At 27.4% G+C, this 20,167-nt stretch overlaps 1 protein-coding gene across 1 annotated transcript in view; it reads right to left on the bottom strand.

Annotated features, from left to right (window-relative positions):
• Positions 1–3,342: 3,342 nt before the first annotated feature.
• LOC114120762 (elongation of very long chain fatty acids protein-like) overlaps positions 3,343–20,167 on the bottom strand; it is a 29,470-nt gene continuing 12,645 nt past the window's right edge. The window contains exons 2-8 of the mRNA XM_027982776.2: positions 8,197–8,288; positions 7,527–7,798; positions 6,639–6,695; positions 6,449–6,554; positions 6,232–6,368; positions 5,968–6,117; positions 3,343–5,046 (exon numbers count right to left, since the gene is read on the bottom strand). Coding sequence (XP_027838577.1) covers positions 4,756–5,046; positions 5,968–6,117; positions 6,232–6,368; positions 6,449–6,554; positions 6,639–6,695; positions 7,527–7,798; positions 8,197–8,248 — 1,065 coding nt within the window. The 5' untranslated portion in view covers positions 8,249–8,288 and the 3' untranslated portion in view covers positions 3,343–4,755. The remainder of the gene's footprint in view (positions 5,047–5,967; positions 6,118–6,231; positions 6,369–6,448; positions 6,555–6,638; positions 6,696–7,526; positions 7,799–8,196; positions 8,289–20,167) is intronic.

Below are 20,167 nucleotides of genomic sequence, written 5' to 3'. Positions count from 1 at the left end.
AATCTAAAAATGATATTTTGTTCCTTTTGCAAATTAAAAATCATAGGCTTTATATTGTTTATGTAGAAATAAATATTCATAATTATTTGTAAATTAATAAAGCATCGAAAGTAGATAGGCTAATGCAGATCTTTACGTATTATAATAAAATTAAATCATGTAGATACTCGTTGTATCTTATATCACACAAAAAATATGTATAACATAAATACTATATGAAAATATATTTGATTCAATATTAAAGTTTACATTATGTTCTCGAGTAACAAACACACACTAGACAAATTTTTGAGAGGGGTGATTTACAAAATTTAAATTAATACTTATAAAATGCATACAATATTTTTGTATAGTCAAAAACTTGAAAATTCAAACAAACAGGTTTCGCAAAAATTAACCATGACTTGCTGAAAACTTTTTAATGGAAAAAATGTATAAAGTGTTAAAATTGTTGATACAAAATCTGCTTTTGTGGTTATAAATTATTATAAATTGGTTTTCATTTTTCAAAAATTCAAAAAATATACAAAATTACACTTTTGGATGACACATCTTATTGCAGTACGTAGTGATATTTTTTACTGCAGTGTAGATAATACTTATGTAATATATGTGAAAAGTTAACATTAAATATGCAATTAAATATGTAATTCACGCAATAACGGGTACTTTATAAAGCGTCAAAAATTCAATCGTGAATAAAAACATAATATTATAATCGTCTTAATAACAAATTATAGTGTATGACATAGCGATAGTACTTAAGCAATAAGTATTAGTAGCATTATCTTAACACAGTCAAACATTCGATTATTTACAATATTACAAATAGATACAGTATTTATGTAATATATGTTTGTACAATGTACATTTATATATTACATACGACATATGAAAACGAGACACTTGATTTAAAAATAGGAAGCAAAATAATGTTAAATATCCACATGATGAGGCCACTGAACTGCAGAAATAACAATACTGCTATAATATTAGCCACACTATACTTCATTGGATTAACTTAAACTAATCGTTTTGAATTCTATTTATATTGGTAGCATTATAATTGTATTATTGTATACGTAAAAAATCTATGATATGTGGTTATGATGGTATAAAAATTATAGAACCTTGTTATTAATATTAATCGATCAACATTTTATATTTTTTTAAAAATGTTTAAGTGTAGGAGTACAAGATCAAATATTATATCAGAGATATTTTATACTTTTGTTGAATCATATTATTCATATTTAAAAATATCGCTTATTGCAAATACATTTTAATAATTGAGAAACTTTATTCGTTCAAATTTTGTTTTAGATACATAAATATACATAAAAAAAAAATGTATCTGTTTAACAACTGACCGGAAAAAATAATAGTTCTCATTAAAAAAAAAAAAAACAAAGAGAAAGAAGTTGGTATAAATAACTATAAATATACTTAAAAGTTTGATTAAATTAAATATTTAAGGGAAAAATGAAGGTTAGTATGTTAAGTGAATCAGCCAATATATACTAAATTTATCGAAGATAAGTCAACGCATAACCTAGTGAATGCATAAATGATTTTTTTTATTGTAAAAACTTTCATTTAAGATCGGCGAATTCACCAAATTATTATATGCATTTTGATAAATACAAATGGTTAAATAGAATAGCACAATAAGAGTATTATAAAATCTAACATATTATGTATGTATACAATCACTTTCCAGTCGTACACTGAGAGCTCTAGGCCATAAAATACACACGAAGAAAAACCATAATAAATTATATTATAATAATTGATTTAAATCGCTTTACTTTAAATCAAATACATACCGATATTGCCTATACGTTATGCCGTGAAACTATAAAATAGTATGGTATTTATGTGTTTTCGACAACTCGTCTTGTAATTCGTTCATATCACTGTCGCTTAGTCACAGCGTAGTTGGATTAAGTGTATTCAATTTTTGTGCATATTCACACTATACAAATTTCTCCCTTTTTATAAAAAATAATTTAATATTTATTTGAATGTTATTATGTCATGTTTTACACGATAAATTATGAGTACGTCATAATACAATTTACAAACTAATTTATAAATTAATTAATTAAAACACAAAAAAAATAATAAATTTAAATATTAAAAATATTAATTGCTTTCATTATTTGTCTTTGTTAATACATTTGTCAATGTAATTTGGTTAATTAGTTTTCATTTTATTATGATTGTCATACATGACTTTTTAATTATATGAACAATTCATGAAAAAATAAAATAATTTACTCAATTAAAATGTAGCAAAACAAAAATTGCATAACAATGAAAAAATTCTAATATTTTTAAATTTCAAAAAAAAATAATTATACTGAATAAATTTAATTTTAATATTTAACCCAAATTTTTCTGAAATCATAAATAATCGACGATTTTGTTTCACTCTCCTTTTTGTTTTACCCTAGTAAGTTATAGTATACAGTTTTTAAAATTTCAAGATTATTGATAATTTACCACTATTAAAATTGTGTAAATGAATAATGATATATTATATTATAGATCAATATTTAGTAAAATAGTACGACACCTATAAGCTATAATATACAATAAACAGAATGTATCACAATAATCTGATACATCCAAATGTCATTTTAATGTAAAATTTTTATATCTTTATGATAAACCAGATATAATAACCAGATACCATATAAATCAGCGATTATTTAAATTTTAAAAGCTCAAAGATTATTTTTCCTAACTGTAGGTATAACCCGACTTTACCTGAAAAATAAACAAACATAAAATACGACAATATATTTTGACAATTAAATCGGCATTAGTGTACCTCACATTGTGAACTAATTCGATCAAGACGAGCCACAGGTGGATATACCTCTTGATATATTTTCGAATGTGATGTAATGAATTGAATTGAAAGTTTAAACTACTATCTAAACTTTTTTGATATCTCTAACAACAATATCTGAAACTTTTGTTAAACAATTTTGAGTAGTTTTTTAGTATATAAATTTATAAGCTCTACACCTAACGAAGTTGCCTTTCTGAATCTATTTTACTATATTTTTAAAGTCACCAATGATATTATGCATATTATGTGCAGAACATAGTATAAATTTTATTAACTATAATGAAATTATACTTTTACTGTTACTGTATATAATAACGATGTGGTTTATGTACCTAATTATTAATAAACCAACGAGAATTTCGTTAATTTTTTCTTCTCATGTGAATATATACATATACACCTATAAAAATTGTAGTACCTACATTAGTACCAAATTTTTCGCTAGTAAACCTGTAAACCCTACGTAAAAAATTAAATTATCATTAAAAAATATTACATCAATTTTATTTATACTTCAATCATACAATTAATATTTAATTAAACAAGGCAAGAAATACAGGGCACTATAAATGACTGAATATTACATATTAACATATTATTATTTAAATTACATAATATAACTTAATAGGTATAATTATAATAGTCTGTTCGAGCATAATTTAATATTATAAACAAATGGAGAGTTGCAATGAGTACAAATCATTTTTTAATTTTTTTTAATTTTTTTTTTTTCATCATACCAACTCATACTTACACTTGGCATAGTACATATATAGTTTAAATATACATTATACATATTAAATACAATAAAATAACAAAAAAAAAAAACAAGTTGAAAAATGGACAACAGATTTATATACCAATACCACAATACATTATCATAAACAATGACAAAGACATGGGGTGTTTAACACGATCGTTGGTCAACACTTAGATTTTTGTCATTGTATACCATGGTATTGATTATTTTTTTTATCCTCCTCGCCTCCTTGCCTCGCCATATATTTGCACACGCGCATATTATTATACATTTCGCGTACGACAGTCGTACCCTAACGACGATAGTAATTATATTAATTCATAGAGCATAATAACTATACGACTTAATACAATGTGTAAATCTATAGTAAAATCTAATGATATTAAACTGATTTTGACTAGCGGTCGCACTGCCACGATAGACCGGGCAAATTTTATAACAATAATATTATTATCGTTGAATCCTGTGATATCGAAATACGATGGCAGACGACCGCATGCGTTGAATATAATAATAATAATAATAAATATGATAATATTAATAATAATAATAAATATAATAATAATAATAATATAATATACTGCATACACGACTGCATCCTAATACCTATGCGATAACACATATACGAGAAATTGTCCGATCGCCGATGAGCACACTGAGAATCGAATTAATTTTCTTTGTTTTTGAGCCATCGTCGAAGTAGCACGAAACAAAATTCTCGTAAATAATAGTTATAATAATAATAATTATAATATCTATCTAATAATAATAAAGATGTCCTTGGAACGTGAGAAAAGAAAATTACACACAAAAGCGATTGTATATTTATATTATTATTATTTGACTGTATCTCAAGAACCAAATGAGTCAGTCAAAAACCGAAGAGGTCATTGGAAATAAAACAGACTACATCGCGATCAGGGCGCAAATAAATGATTTTCGGATTCAATTGGTACACAATTAAGGTATATATTGTGTACTATTTACATTATTATTATTGTGAGCGTTTTCGTTTCGGTTTTTGTGGAACAGGGGTATGTAGTGTTACATATTCGTGCATGATAGCTATGGTAGGTTTCAGGATATTTTTCAATGGTTTAAGGGGAGTTAAAGGGAGAGTTGTGAGCCTGTGGCTTCACGCGCTTGCAGATTTGGACACGAACGCCCTGTTGCCAAATGATCCCGCACCGTCGGACATGAACGCGCTTCGCGCTGCGCTGTTAACCGGTGGTCGCGAATACATCTCTTCGCAGGCATCGGTGTCTGTGACGGCGGGCAGGAAGCATGGTGTTGACGTCAAGTTGGACCAGAACGATTTGGCTTGGTTTTGGATGGAAGAATCTACGGGCTGTGGTACGTCCACGGGCCGATTGTTTGCCCGGTCGTCATCGTCCTTCTTCTGTTGGGCTACCTTCTTTTTGTCCTCCTAAACAAAAAGTTCAAAATCAATTTTTCATTCCATTATAATATTATAATATTTTATACTACATTAGTATTCAAAATGTTTAGGATTTATGGGTACAGAATGCAAGCAACATCTAGTCCATCAAAGATTTTACTTATATATAAGATGTAGTTATTTATCAAGCTAGTAAACTTTTAGAGCCTCCCTTCGGTTTACTCTTCTAGACTTAAAATTATTATGCGTAGTAAACATTTAGAATACTTCATAAACTCATTCAAATGACATTTTAACGTTTAACTATTGTATGTATAATGTATATATATGATATATGTATTATATATAGGATCCGCAGACAGTGATTTAGTAAGATAGTTCACGATGGCCTTTTAAAATAATTCCCTAGTTACTTTTTCTAGGATTCGTTTTTCAACATAAAGTAATACATAAGAATAAAGTAGTAGTTCATAGCTAGATTTTACAGTTAAGAGCAAATTCTTTAGGTCCCGATGTTTTTGAAGTCCTGAAAATTATCTTAAATATTTTTTAGTAAACTTCAATAATTATTAAAAGTATTTTAATATATTACTATCGCAACGTATTTAAAATAAAATCACTTATTTTATTTTATTGTAAATAATTTATGTGAAGATGTGAATTTTTTTAATGTTGTATTGTAGCATAAAAATAAATTGAAGGGCTAAGGAAAAAGAATATTGTATTAAATCCAGGAGCCTATACTGTTTTTGTTCCGAGCTATCGACATTCCATATCCAAATTTTTTTATTTTTTTTAAATTAATTTATTTTCAAAATGATATCAGAAAAATTCTCGAGTTTACATCTTGAACTTCTTATGGTCTTGGCTGAGAATTTGAGTATCATTATTAGTATACAGAAGCTAAAGAACACCATTTTCTTGTTATTTACATTTCTTTCGACTTACTCTCTTTTTGTACGATTGTTGGTAGAAGTTATAGAACAGGAAGTAGAACATAACGGCGTGCAGCAAGATGATCCAAGCAAATGCCTTCGGGTAATCGCACTCGATGAACAGTAACTGTGATGCATGGATGAACACCATGATGAATTGAATCTGAAACACGGAAGAGATAACGTTTATTACCGCTGTGAGATTTTTCATATTATACACTGCGGGATGAGATCCACAAGAATATTTATTGACACAATAATAATAATATTTGCATACCATTTGGAGCACAGTCAAGTATTTCTTCCACCAGAGGTACTTTTGCATTTGTGGCCCAATGGCGGCCAACATGTAATACGTGTACATAATGATGTGTACAAACGTGTTAAGCAGCCCAAAGAACGTGCTGTGACCGCCTGTAAATGACAAGAATTTTAAACTAACATAAGTAATTAAATTTAATTGCGAGACTCGTCTATTTGGCAGGCAGACTCACCGGGTGTGAACTTAACGCCAAACCACACGCTCATCGGCATGATTCCGTGGTGTATGACGTGCAGGGTAGATACTTGATCGTATTTCTTTCGCATAACGAAAAAGAACTAAACAAAATACACATAAACATAACCATTAATATTCAACACAATCGGTTTTATCGCTTAGATATTGTGTATATATTCACTTACGGTATCGAAGAATTCCGTGAATTTTGAAAAGAAGTACCACCAGCATCCACGAGCCACCTATAAATAAAAATTGAAACGAATAAGACGGCATTTTGGATAGGCAATTTCATAACACTACAGCATGGTGCATAATAGTCGCGCAAATTTTACATTACGACCAGAGTTTAATAATATAATTAATATATGATTATAGGTATTCGATAAATACAGCCAAATTTGAACCTAACCTGTTACTTTTATCTTAATATTGGAAAAGTTTGTTTGTTTGTTTTTATTTATTTATTTATTTATTTATTTATTTATTTATTTATTATCATCTTGCTTCGATCAAATCGCATTTTTTTCGCATATTTTTTGTTTATCCACTGTTTTGCACAAAGTTTATCATGAACTTCGTCAGTTGTAAATATTAAAAAACTGGAATCAAATTTTTAATAAAAACACTTAAATAAACTCCACAAAAAAAATCGTAGGATATGAGGTCGAATAATAAGAAATTGCCTATTAAATATCAACACATCGTTAGTAAAGTAATCTATGACTACATAACAGCAAGTAAACAAAAAATATAACCACTAAACATAAAAATCTGACTAATTATCTAGATGATAATTGATTAAAACAATGTTGACAACACTGATAATAAAAAAAATGACAAGATATTCAAAATTAGACATAATATTAATATAGTATGAACAACACTATACCACACTTTAAGTTTCCAACTGTCAACATCGTTAGAAAAAGTTATCAAATCCCTATGCATATCAAGTTATATGCTATTTTTTCTAATGATCTTAACCCCAAACATCTCTCTACCCGGATTTTCAAAAAAGAGGTATATGTGGGACATTCTTTATTAAATTATTATGTTATCGATGTACTTACTCTCATAGCGCTTGGGGATGTTGAATAATCAACAGGTTGGCATCGAAGACTGTAACCATTACCCCATGCACCATCCCATGCTTCGTAAAATATCCAGGTGGAAAATATGACTTGCAGTAAATTGTAAACGATTAATGTTTTTCGCAATTGGAATGGTTTGCGATCTCTCATTAACCTTGGTCCCAAAACCTTTACGATGAATGCATATGACAGGCACATTGTCATAGTAGGTAAGGGACTACTCATAAGGAACCAATCTTTAACCCTTTTATCTGAAAATGTAAAATGGTATTGAAAATCCTCAGGGTATCAAACAAATTATTAAGTTCATTTTTCTTGGTAATAATTTTAAAAACGAAATTGATACCTAATCATTTTCTATTCATCAATCCAAATTCAAAATATTTTCATCTATATTATGCTAATAATTTAATAACTTTTTATTGAGAATATAATAATTTGTTATTGATTGATTAAGTTTATATTATGTTGAAATAGTTTAAGTATTCGAATTAATGTCTAAATTTTATGTAGAAGAAAATAATGAACTGTAGAATATAAAAATGTATAGATATTAATAGATAGGAATTAAATGATCAACGGTTTTATTTATACGTGAATACTGTTTAAAATCGTTTTAAATAAAATAGCTCATATAAAAAATACTTACCACTATAATCATTCATTAGGGTGTTATACCCTTGAATTACAGTGTCCAGCATCTTGATGATTGTATTGATGCTCTACGTATATGTAATCAACCTAAATAAAATAAAAACAAACAAAAAACAAATTTAGTATACAGATGTAAATTAGTTACTATTCGTTATGTATTAATTATTATATCCTTAATTTGCATAGTATAAGTTAAGATTCATAATAGATATAAATGCACAATTAGCGTTTTTTTTATATATATTTAGGTATAACACTATAACCATATTAGTTGTTTTCCGATAGCATAAATTGTATTTTAATACCATACTTATATAGTGACTTTTGAATTTAATATTTCGTATAATGCTTATTTAATAATAACAACTAAATACTGACCATTTTTGGGAATAATAAATTATTTTTAACATTTCATAACACCTGAACTATAAAGTAACTAGTGTGTAACGTATAGTTATTGACTATTGTACATTGCATACATAAGTATGATATAAGTTATACGCTTTAATATTGTTTAAAAATTACTCAAGGTTAAAATAGACAATTGTATTTTGTTATAAATTTTACATTAGGCACCTAATGCGAAACATGATTCCAATGATAAGCTAATGACGGTTGATAATAAAATAATATATTTCAATAAATAATATTAACATTGTGATTAAGAAGAAAGAAAAAAAATTGTTTACTCATATTATATTGTGTTATAATATAGGTGTCCGATTGCACAACGAGTACAATCTAAACTATTTCAGTTAGCGTTTTTTTTTTTTGGTCAATACGATCTCAAAAATATTTATCTCCATTGTAAAAAATAAAATAATGGAAAAAAAATCACAATCAAGCTGTAGAATTTAATTTTGAAATCTCGGATTCAGACCGAAGTCTACAAAAGTATACTTCGACGGCCCAACCGAATACAAATGGTAAAAAGAGGTACTGTTGCGGACAAAATACAACTAGCATCTAGCTGTGATGTGATATAATAATAAAAATAATAAATATATTATAATTAATACATAGCACACACGACTGTCTCGCCGTCAAAAAAAAAAAAGATTACACATTATTGTTATTATTGTGTGCATAGTGCATACTCTCTCTTGCACGCCGTAGAGGTCTTACGCGTTTGGATTTTCGACATGCTCGTTGTCGTTACAAAACTTCGGATTCGCAGGTCTTTTCCCACTCAACTGCCCACACGCTCAAGTACCCCACCAAATGCTCAAGCATTATAATAACGTGTATTATTATTCTATACGATTGATCGTCGACGCAATGGTACTATATTAATTATCATATTATTTATTATAAAATAAATAAATCATGACTTAAGTATTATATAATACATAAATATATCTAGCACAAAAAATCGTTATTATGATGACGTATTATATTATTATTATTATTATTATTATTATTATTATTACGATTTAGACGGTTTGAATAATATTTTATTCGTTCGAACAGTCCTTGGACGGAATAACGAACGGTATTATATTATTATTATTAGTTTAATAAGTATGATGTAGGACCGTGTGGTAAATAAGAAAAAACGTCACCGTATGACGAGTGTTTGTAGTATGTTATTCTGACATAATCATCCAAGGTAGGTTTGCATATAACAAGCAAGTACATACAAATACATATATATACGCTATTTTGTATTTTATAATGTATAATAACATTATGTACAATATGGTTGCAGGTAATATGCTGCTGTACCACACCGGATTAGATTTAATAGAAATTCGCGTGTCGCACTTCGCCGCGCTGCTATGAATATTCCGTCCGTAATAAAATATAAATTATTGCGTCTTTAAACAGGTGGTACATGCTGCGTATGAATATTTCAATATTCTTCTCTTAAAGGTTAAATAAGTATGCAACATGTATTTAATAAAAATATTTGGAAAAAAAAAGAAAAGTTTTAGCGATTAGTTTCATCTCGAAAGTTTATAAAGCAATAACAGCAACTAACAGGTCGTGTAATTTTTTTATCTGATTAAAGTATAGGTAATTTCTTCCTCGTTTATTTGATCCTTTGAAAATGTTATTAACGTTTTTATTAATGTTATCTACACCAATGAGGTACAGTAAAGCAATCGCCTACTTACTCACTTTTTACTGTTTTGTTAAATTTTAGTACACTCGTAAATATTGAGATAGGTAAATTTGATGTTTTCTTGTATAGCAATCTAACACGAAAAATAATTTAAAAAAAAATATTAATGAATAAAAAAAAATTATAACCCTAAGCTAGATCGTCCCGACTTATTTTCAGTAAAGATATTAAACTCCATAGTGATTCCGAATATGTAGATATGTATACAATAATTATCGGATTGTTCGATCACAGGATTACATTTCTAGAGGTTACCACGGGTCTTACATTTCGTATTTTGAGTAGGATATTATTTCCTGGAAATTTCAAAATTTAAATTTAATGTTACGAAGATAAGGCAAATATATTATAGCTGATTGTAATAGAGTAGATAGGTACAATAAATTGGTTATTTTATGTCCACATAGTCTGTTTCCGAGATTGAAAGCACAGCTGCAGCACGTATGTTCGATTTAAAATATATTATGTTACCTATAATCGCATATCGTGTCACGGTATTTATCTTCAAAAGAAAATTCACAAATGCTATTTTTTCTTTCTTACTCCTCCCCCACCCCACCTAGAGGGCTACAAGGTATTATAAAAATCGTTTCATCGAAATGTCACACGCGACGAACACAATACGTAAAACGAGCGAAAAACTTTATTATCTGTTCAAGCGTCACGTTAAATACTGCTCCAGTGTTATTGAAAAAGCGTAAGCCTAAAAGATTCTTCGCGATAAGAAAATAAAATGTTAATATTATTATATAATCATGTATATGCGTTATACATTAAATGTCGTATTGTAACGGTCGAATAAAGCTGATTATAATATTATATTATACGTCGATGGTCGTTTTGTCCATATAGTCCGTCTCAGAGATCTAATTCTAGAGAACTCGTGCTACAGCACGAACGTCGGATCTTAAAATGTTGTATACTCGCACACACTACATAGCCGCCTGAATAATATTATAAAGATGTACCGTTGTCAATACATCGCGATTAAAAAAAAAAAACAGCAAAATAACGTATACTAATTAAAATCAGTATGGGAACGTTTGGCACGATATGAAAATAAGATATTTCTGACTATAGTATCTACACAACTTGTTTAAATGCAATATAGTATATAATACGCCACGCGTGATATGACGGTTTTGTATACATAATGATATGCAAATTAAACCGCAAATATGTGTACTTTAACCAAGTTCACGACTCCGTCGTCCGTCGTTTCATGTGCCTTTAATCGTATTCTGATTGGCTGTAGTAATTACGATATCATAATAATATTCACTAACTATGATCTACCAGAAATCGTTCGCAGTAGCTTTGGAGACGGCAGACGACGTGGCTGTGAACCCGCTGTGTACGATATAAAATATATTATCTCTTGTGGTTATTACGGATCTAGAGACATACTGTCGACGACCAAATAATTTACTACAGGTTAAATATAATAATATATACCTACCTATAATACACGTTGTCGCGCATAAAACAGTTTGTTCAATCTAGACCCGCGAGTAGAAAACGATAGAACCGCGTACATGGGAAACGGTTCAAAAACTGTACAACATAAATGTGAGTGACGCCAAATCGCAGCGGGTCAGAGTACAAGCGACTGTGAGATGTTTTGGTAAAATAATATGTGTCCACGTAGAAAACGACGGTAAATGTACGTATGCGGCCTCAGAGGAGGAGAGGAGTGCGTACGAAAACAAAATAATAATTATATACTGTGCCGCGGTAGTCGCGTATTCTACAATAATCATACACAGGGTGATCCTATTCTTGCGCGACGCCCGTGATATTCCTTAAACTTACCTAATCCAAACTGACTTGCCAAACTATTATAATCGTATTAAAAGCTAACGCGAACTTCGTCTGCCTACTGCTGTAACTACAAGGTTAGAGTTAGGGTATATGAATTTCGATTAGTGTCTTACAATACTTATGTAATCACCCCGTATACGTGTATACATAATAATATTATAGTATACTAGCTATATGCTATATGGCGTTCAGCGTACATGCACATATTTTAATAACCATTAAAATAAATAAATTAAACAATAATAATAATAAGGAAAAAACCGTTTCTATCGAAAGAGTAAAAAACATTCGAATTACCAAATTATGAAAAATATGATAGGTATGTATATAATGTTTAATAAATAAACTTTGGTCTCAAATAGCTCTAAAAAGACAAAAAATATCTTTAAAGCAAAATTAAATTATCAAACATACACACAAAAAAAATGCGATAATTATAACTGTCAAACGCAAATTTTGCTATGTCGACCATGTGCGAACTGTGATGACATTTTCTAGTGTGACGTTCTCTTAAAGGTGAAAGTTTTCTCTAGTAAAAAAAAAATACAAATAAGAAACAATCGTATACGGTTTATAATCATATTATTATGTATGTGTGTGGTTATTTCGATTTAATAATGATCATCAACAGACCGTATTTAGAAGGTATATATAACGCGACCTTCATTTAATGTAAACACAACTCGATATTACCTATATGTTTGAAAAAAAATCAGAAAAATTCAAGTTTTATCGCAGCAAAATCCAAACAATATCGGGTAATATAGGTATATTATTATGAAATATACTTATAGTTTTCCGTTAATATTGCTCGTTTATATCATTTACAATAATATATTTTAATGATTATAAACATCGGCGAAATATTTATTACTGTGTTTATCTACAGTCTACACGTAGTTACAGACTTCCAGTTAGACTTCTTGACAGATGACCTTGTACCACGATAAATTAAATAATATCATATTATACCAGTTTACCCCGGTCTAACCGGATACAGTGTTCTATACCACATGCACTATCATAACTGGTACTCCTACACCAGTACCTACCAGTAGCAGTCTGTGTGACTTGTTGATTTTTACGCGGAAGACTATCTCATCGTGTATTTGCAATACGCGTGCAGTCTACATACTTTTTATTAATACGTAAATTACGTATAAAAATGTTTTTGAAAAATCATTATTTTCTCTCTGTTTTTCAGATTAATTACTGTAAATACACTTTTGTCAAGTCTGTTTTGTGGTCTATGTTGTTTATGATTAAAAAATATATATTATAACAATTATTTAATTATTAAGTAACTGATAAAATGAGTACCTGAATTCGGGTAAACAATAAATTACTGTAAAAATTGACTGTCTTAAAAAATAATCTTATTTATTTACAATTCTTTCATTTTTTTTTTTATATATAGTCTATGTATCCTTTTTTATTATTTTTCTTCCTAATTTCTCTGAATTTTCAAATTAATATAAGTATCACTTTGTATTTTGCCACAAAAGTCACTTATAACTGAATAACTTTATAATTCACATCGTTACATACTGTATATCATATTTTTATTTTCCTGGTATATCTGCATACCTACGGTTTACAATAGACCCTTCTATGAATATACAAACTTGCGATCACAACAACACATGTCTGGATAGGTACCTATTTTGCAGTCATTTCAGGGTCTTAACAAATTATATGTGACAACTATTATGGCGATCACATACGAATCGACATAATCACTACCATTTAACCGATTCCCATCACTAACGCATATATCACCCCGTCAGAAATATTTTTCAAGATTATTATTTCTTTTACCAAATTTGGAAAACTTGCCACTGTGCACTGTAAAGCGATCGGCTTTTATCGGTTCTCGTCACTATATTGCGAGTCGGCAACTCTACGCGTAATTATTAACGAATATAATAAACGAGAAAAAATTATGTCTCCGATCAGTATTGAGTGAATTTAACTCTAACATAATATAATTATAAAATACCTATACGTTTACTTGTATTTACTGTCTATTTATTCGTTTCATTCAAATGTAAGTCGTTCGTATTTGAACTTGACTAGTTTGGTTTAACAGACGATTAAACTATAAAATCGCAATTACATATAAATAACGAGATTATAGTGACGAAAGATGTTTGAGCAGATAATTTTTTTTTTAACATATGTAATAATTGTCTCAGTACTATACCATATAATATATAATACTAAATACACCTATATATCAGTTCAATTATTTGATGAAATGCAGGTTTTTGTCACTAAAAAAGCTACCGAAATATATCGATTGTATTTATTATCGACAATATTATTAATAACGAGTATATCGTATAAATTATAACTTTTTCTCCCTCATTAACTCACCACACGAGAGCTAACTGTTCGGGCATTGCTTACTTTCATGCGGTCGTATAAATTACAACTAAATATATATATATATTAATATAAAAAATATTAAACGTTATTATATAAATATATGTTACTGTGTCAGTATGTCGTTTCATATACTTGTAAATTATATAAAATGTATATAATACTGTAATTTATATCGGATAATCCATTAAATAATATAAGGCACTCATTATTTCCAACGCTATTGACATTATTGAAACTATTTTTTTTTTTTACATAAATTAATTTTAAGCAGTTAAAAAACAAGATTTTTTTATAAAATAAATATTTTTTACTATTTTATATCATTATATAATTTTGTAATATTTTTTTATTACAACATACATTTTCAACTATTTTTTCTAAACCAGAATATTTTTTGGGGTACTTAGATACATAAAAATCCAATTTTCAATGAGTAATTTTTAAGTTATAAATATTTGTCAAAAATTTGATTTTTATAAATTTAAATACTTCTACTTTAAATAATATACTGTATTATAATATAAAATTTAAAATTTAAAGTATAGTAAAAAATGTTGTTTTATAACAATTTAAAATTGTTTTAAAACAAATTTTCAAAAAAGTTAGTGTTTTCTGAAATTATGATGAGTACCATACGATAAATGGTATTATATATCATATAATTAACATTTTTATGTGTAGTTTATAATAATATATGCAATGTACATTAAAAAAACTAACAGTTGTAAAGGTCGTTTTGGAAACAAATTAGATAATCTAAGATGATTAAAAAAATTAATAAAATAAATAGGTATGTGGTATTATATGTGTCCAATCTTCTCTCTACCCTTACTCTCACAGTGACTGTATGACTTTCTTATCACAATACCTATGTGTTATCTAAATCAGGGAGAGTGATCTTCTTACAATTTTTTTAAAAAATTTTGCTTAAATATACTATAACAATAATACTAAAATTTACTTATAAAATCTAATAATGGTTTTTTTTTTTTTTTTATGAAACAACAATCAAACCAGTTTTGTCATTCTATTGATAAACTAGTTCAAAATCTGATATCTTGCATAAAAAATCCATTTTAATTACTTTAGGATCAAGGACGTACACGTGATGGTATTACAATATTATTTTAGTTAATATAAAACTCGCCTATCCTTGAAAAAAAGTTTATGCGGTCCTCGCACCTTGACCGCAACCAGAGCTGTTTGTCATTCCGCTATTGGTATTTAGCATAAATAAGTATATGCATTTAAAATGGCATATGTTTTAAATTGTTTATTATTATTAGCATGGTGTAAAATCTCTGTTCGAGTGTGAGTATATTGATTTAGTTTTTAACCCACGTCCAATAATCAACGTCAAATGCAAATTTTTCATTGAACAATATAATAAACAATCATTTTACTAAAATCAAACTAAGTAAGTAAATATTTATTCATATTTTTTACACACTTGAAATCGTTTAATACTAATTACATTATTATATTATTAGTAATATTGTAATACTCGGTTAGCGTGAGTATAATATCAAACAATGTGCCCAAACATTCTTAAACGTACCTGTCCGATGTCCTACTGTGATTTAAGCTGAAATTTATAAAGATTAAACTGGTATCTAATGCTTAAATCAAAATAAATTTTACTCCACGAATTATTTAGTAGTTTTAAAATTGAACCATTTTAAATTAAAATACGAATTTGTTACAAAAGTTTCTTTATATTATTAAGTAATTTAAAAAAAAAAAACTAAAAAATATTATGTTTTTTATTTTGCTCCGTAAACAATAAAATTATTCTTTTTACTTTCAATATTTTGTTAGTTAAAAAAAATACGCATGCGTAGATATTTTCACGATTGAATAATGACAAGACATAATATTATTACTATTATAAAATTTGGTATGGTTTCCATTCATTGTTCGGTTCGAGATTGTCGGTCACAGTGGGAGATGAAGTAGTCCAAAATTTGGGTCAAGTGATTCATCTACTATTATTACTATAATATGATTATGACATTCATGACTTGAATTCATTTTGAATTTATTTGATTGATACACTTTATATGTAAAATGTTTGCAATGTATTACATTTTATAAACATGTTATTTAGACATAGCACATTGCACATAATATTGGTTTTTAATGTTTTTTTCCTTGGAAAATTGTTAGACATATACATGTACAATATGAATATTGTACACAGTACCTAATTTAAATTGTTATTTGAATTCCCTGTAAAAGTTTTTTTAAAAAACATCAAAGAAAATATTTGTTCCCAAACGATAATATTGCTATTGAACACTAATCAATTAGAGTAACTATTGTATATATATACATCAATAATTTAACGTTAATTTGAAAACATTTACGGAAATGTTTACCCGCGATGGTACATCCAACTTTTGTACTTTACTTATATAGGTAATGCATTATTATAATATAATTATGTATTTATATATTAAACCCACAAAACGATAAATTGTACAATTTATATACTTCGAGTTTTTTTTTTTTTTTTTTAAAGATAACTTATATTATGCCTACTATAGTTTTAATATCATAAAATGATTTCGGTTGAAAATTTGAAATCCTACACGGACACTGTCTATTATTGTTTATAGTTAACTCCTATCCGAAATTCTTTATTAGAACAATTAGTTATATTTTTAATCTCAAATTGTTGACACATTCATATCATAATCTAACCTTCGTTTTGTAGATAACAATAATACATTTCTAAACATTCAATACGAATACATATTAAATAGTTATTAATTTACACTTACATCGTTCCAAACTAGATATTATGCACAAAACTAAAATATTGCAAAGCAATTTGAAGAACCCTATACATTTTATTGCTAGAAAAAAGTTACTCAACTTACTGTTGGTAACAATATATTATATTATAATACGGCAGTGCAGTATTTTTACAATAACGCGTTTGCTGTCGGGTAGGTTAGATACTTATTTTATAATTTTATTTGCGTGACCTACTCATTTAACTTTTATTTACTATACAGTTAAACGATTATAAAATTCCAAAGTTTTTGAACAGGTTTGATATTTTTTCAACATTAACAGAAACACGATTCGGTACACTTTTAATGTACTGTGTTCAAACAAATCAGACTATAAAAGCAATGTCGTAGGACAGACAGAGGGAAATATTATTATTATTTGTATTACGGTTAAACAAACATAATGTAAACGTGACTTTACAGATCGAACGTATTAAACGAATACAACACATATGCAGACAGATTTTAACAAAATTCGATTGTGCAATCAATTCATTATTTGCTTATTAAATAAGTATATTTGTTCAGTACAAACATAAAAAGTGTAAGTAGTTTAAGCCCAATGACATCAAAAAGAATGTGAAAGTCCACCATTTTTTTTAAAACTATTATTTATAATATTCTCTTATATTATTTTGAAATGGTTTACAACGATTGACAAATTGTACCTACCTAATATATAAATTATTGTAAGTAACTATTCAAAAAATACTCCGGATATGAATCAACAATTATTGTTTCTATCCGTAATAAGGAAATTAATAAAAATCTCTGAATATTCATCACTAACAGTTTTTCAATAAAACTGTTGTTTATTTTTAACACATCTCAAAGGTATTTGTTCGAAAAAAAACTATATGTGTCTATAATCACAAAATCACAAATATATATACTAAACAAACATTTATTTCCATATGCGTGATTATGTAGAAAAGAATATTATTTTAAATATTAGCCAAGTACTACGTAACGACAATACACAGTAAATTTTGAAACATTAGCTAAATACCAATACACATTGTTTGATATAACATATTTGTAATAATTATTTAAATGTTGGAAAAATATAGAGACCAGCTACGTCTATTTAGTTACTCGTGCCTATCAGATATTATATTTTTTTTTTGAATTTCGATTTTTATCATAAGAATGATAATTTCACAAATATAAAAAATAAAAGATAACATTAAAGTATTACGATTTAATAAAATATAATGACATGTTCAAATGAAAATATAATATCATAATTATATAAATACGATAACGGGACACACTTTATGTCAATCCACACAACAAACCGCCTCCTCGATGATTTTACTCATTCATGTAAATATTTAATGTATAAATATTGTTATATTGACAGGAAGTAATGTTGTAAAATTTTAATCGACCGTAAACAATTATTATCTAATTTAAATTTTTAAACGATAAGGAGATATTTGAATATCTGTAACTCACGACGCAAATCATTTTACAGTATTTTACATATCATAATAATCTAACTATATTTTATTATGCATATTATTAAACAAAAACGTTTTGAAAATAATCAATATAATTATAGTTATTACTAATTGCTATTAAAAATTTCAACTTTATTGTTGTTTTTTATAATAATGTTAGTAAAAAATTTTCAGATGAAATCTCATAACAACAATCTTTCAATCTTTTAATGATTGTTCATGTTTACAAATATTTCGTTGATTTATGATTTATTAAATAATAAAGTTAATTTAAATATATATATTCGTATACATACACTATAGAATATACATTAAATATTTAATTGAGATTAAGTTAATAAAGATCATTTAAGATTATGAAAAAAGTTAATTTCATGAAATACATTCCAAAATGTAATTAAAAAATATTTCATACGTTTATAATATCAAGAAATTTAAAATTATATTTAAAATGAAAAATAAAATTACATAATTTTTTAATTTCTTAAAAATTAAATTTTCAAAATTTAACATCTCTTTTTGGTTTGCATGACAACTGTAATGGTTAGTTTTAATAATAAATAGTACATAATTTATAATTTTAAGTTAAATTCATATTCAGACTATATGTTTGGAGTAATACTGGTAGAAGTAACTTCCCCTATTCAGTAATTTATGTTACGAATTTAGCTAATATTAACTAATAATGTACTTAATAATTTATAGTACAAACCGTGTGTATAATTTCTTTTCTTTTCTTAGATAAAAACAAATTAATTAATTTCAAAAAATATTTAAATAAGTATAGACAGTATTTTAAATATGTATAAAAAATATATATCTTTTTAATACACGAAAAAAATAACTACATGCCAGATTTGATTTGTATTATTCGAGAGAATAGCTGATTCCTGCTTTACTCGAGGGCAATAAAAGTCCAATACCTATTAATGCAAACACAAGGGCGCCGCGTTTAATGCCCTTTTCCGGTATGTTCTTTATATTGCGTACGTCGGCGGCGCACATCGAATAGCGATAATAGTGTTATTGAATTGTATACGATTCTTATAGTTACCATTACCTGTTATACATCGTAAATACAAGTGCGGCACAATAAACTGAATAAAAACGTCTTTAAGTCCACATTATTTTATACCGACGCGACATTATGACCTTAGTCTTTCTAGACATATCATATGCAATGCCATCGTAGGTATAGTAAAGTTGTAATACAAGATGAAATCCAAACTATGCTGCTGCGAAAAGACGATTGCCTTGTGTCTCGCGTCCCGCGCAAAACATTTCAGTGAATTCCCGTTGACAAAACTAGAATCGTAATTCGTAAACCTATAATTTAATATAATATTAATATATATTGACATCAATCTCTGT

Source organism: Aphis gossypii, chromosome 1 (assembly GCF_020184175.1).
Source record: "Aphis gossypii isolate Hap1 chromosome 1, ASM2018417v2, whole genome shotgun sequence".
Taxonomy (NCBI): domain Eukaryota; kingdom Metazoa; phylum Arthropoda; class Insecta; order Hemiptera; family Aphididae; genus Aphis; species Aphis gossypii.
The sequence above is the reverse complement of the archived record's forward strand: the minus strand, read 5'-3'. Positions and strand labels throughout refer to the sequence as shown.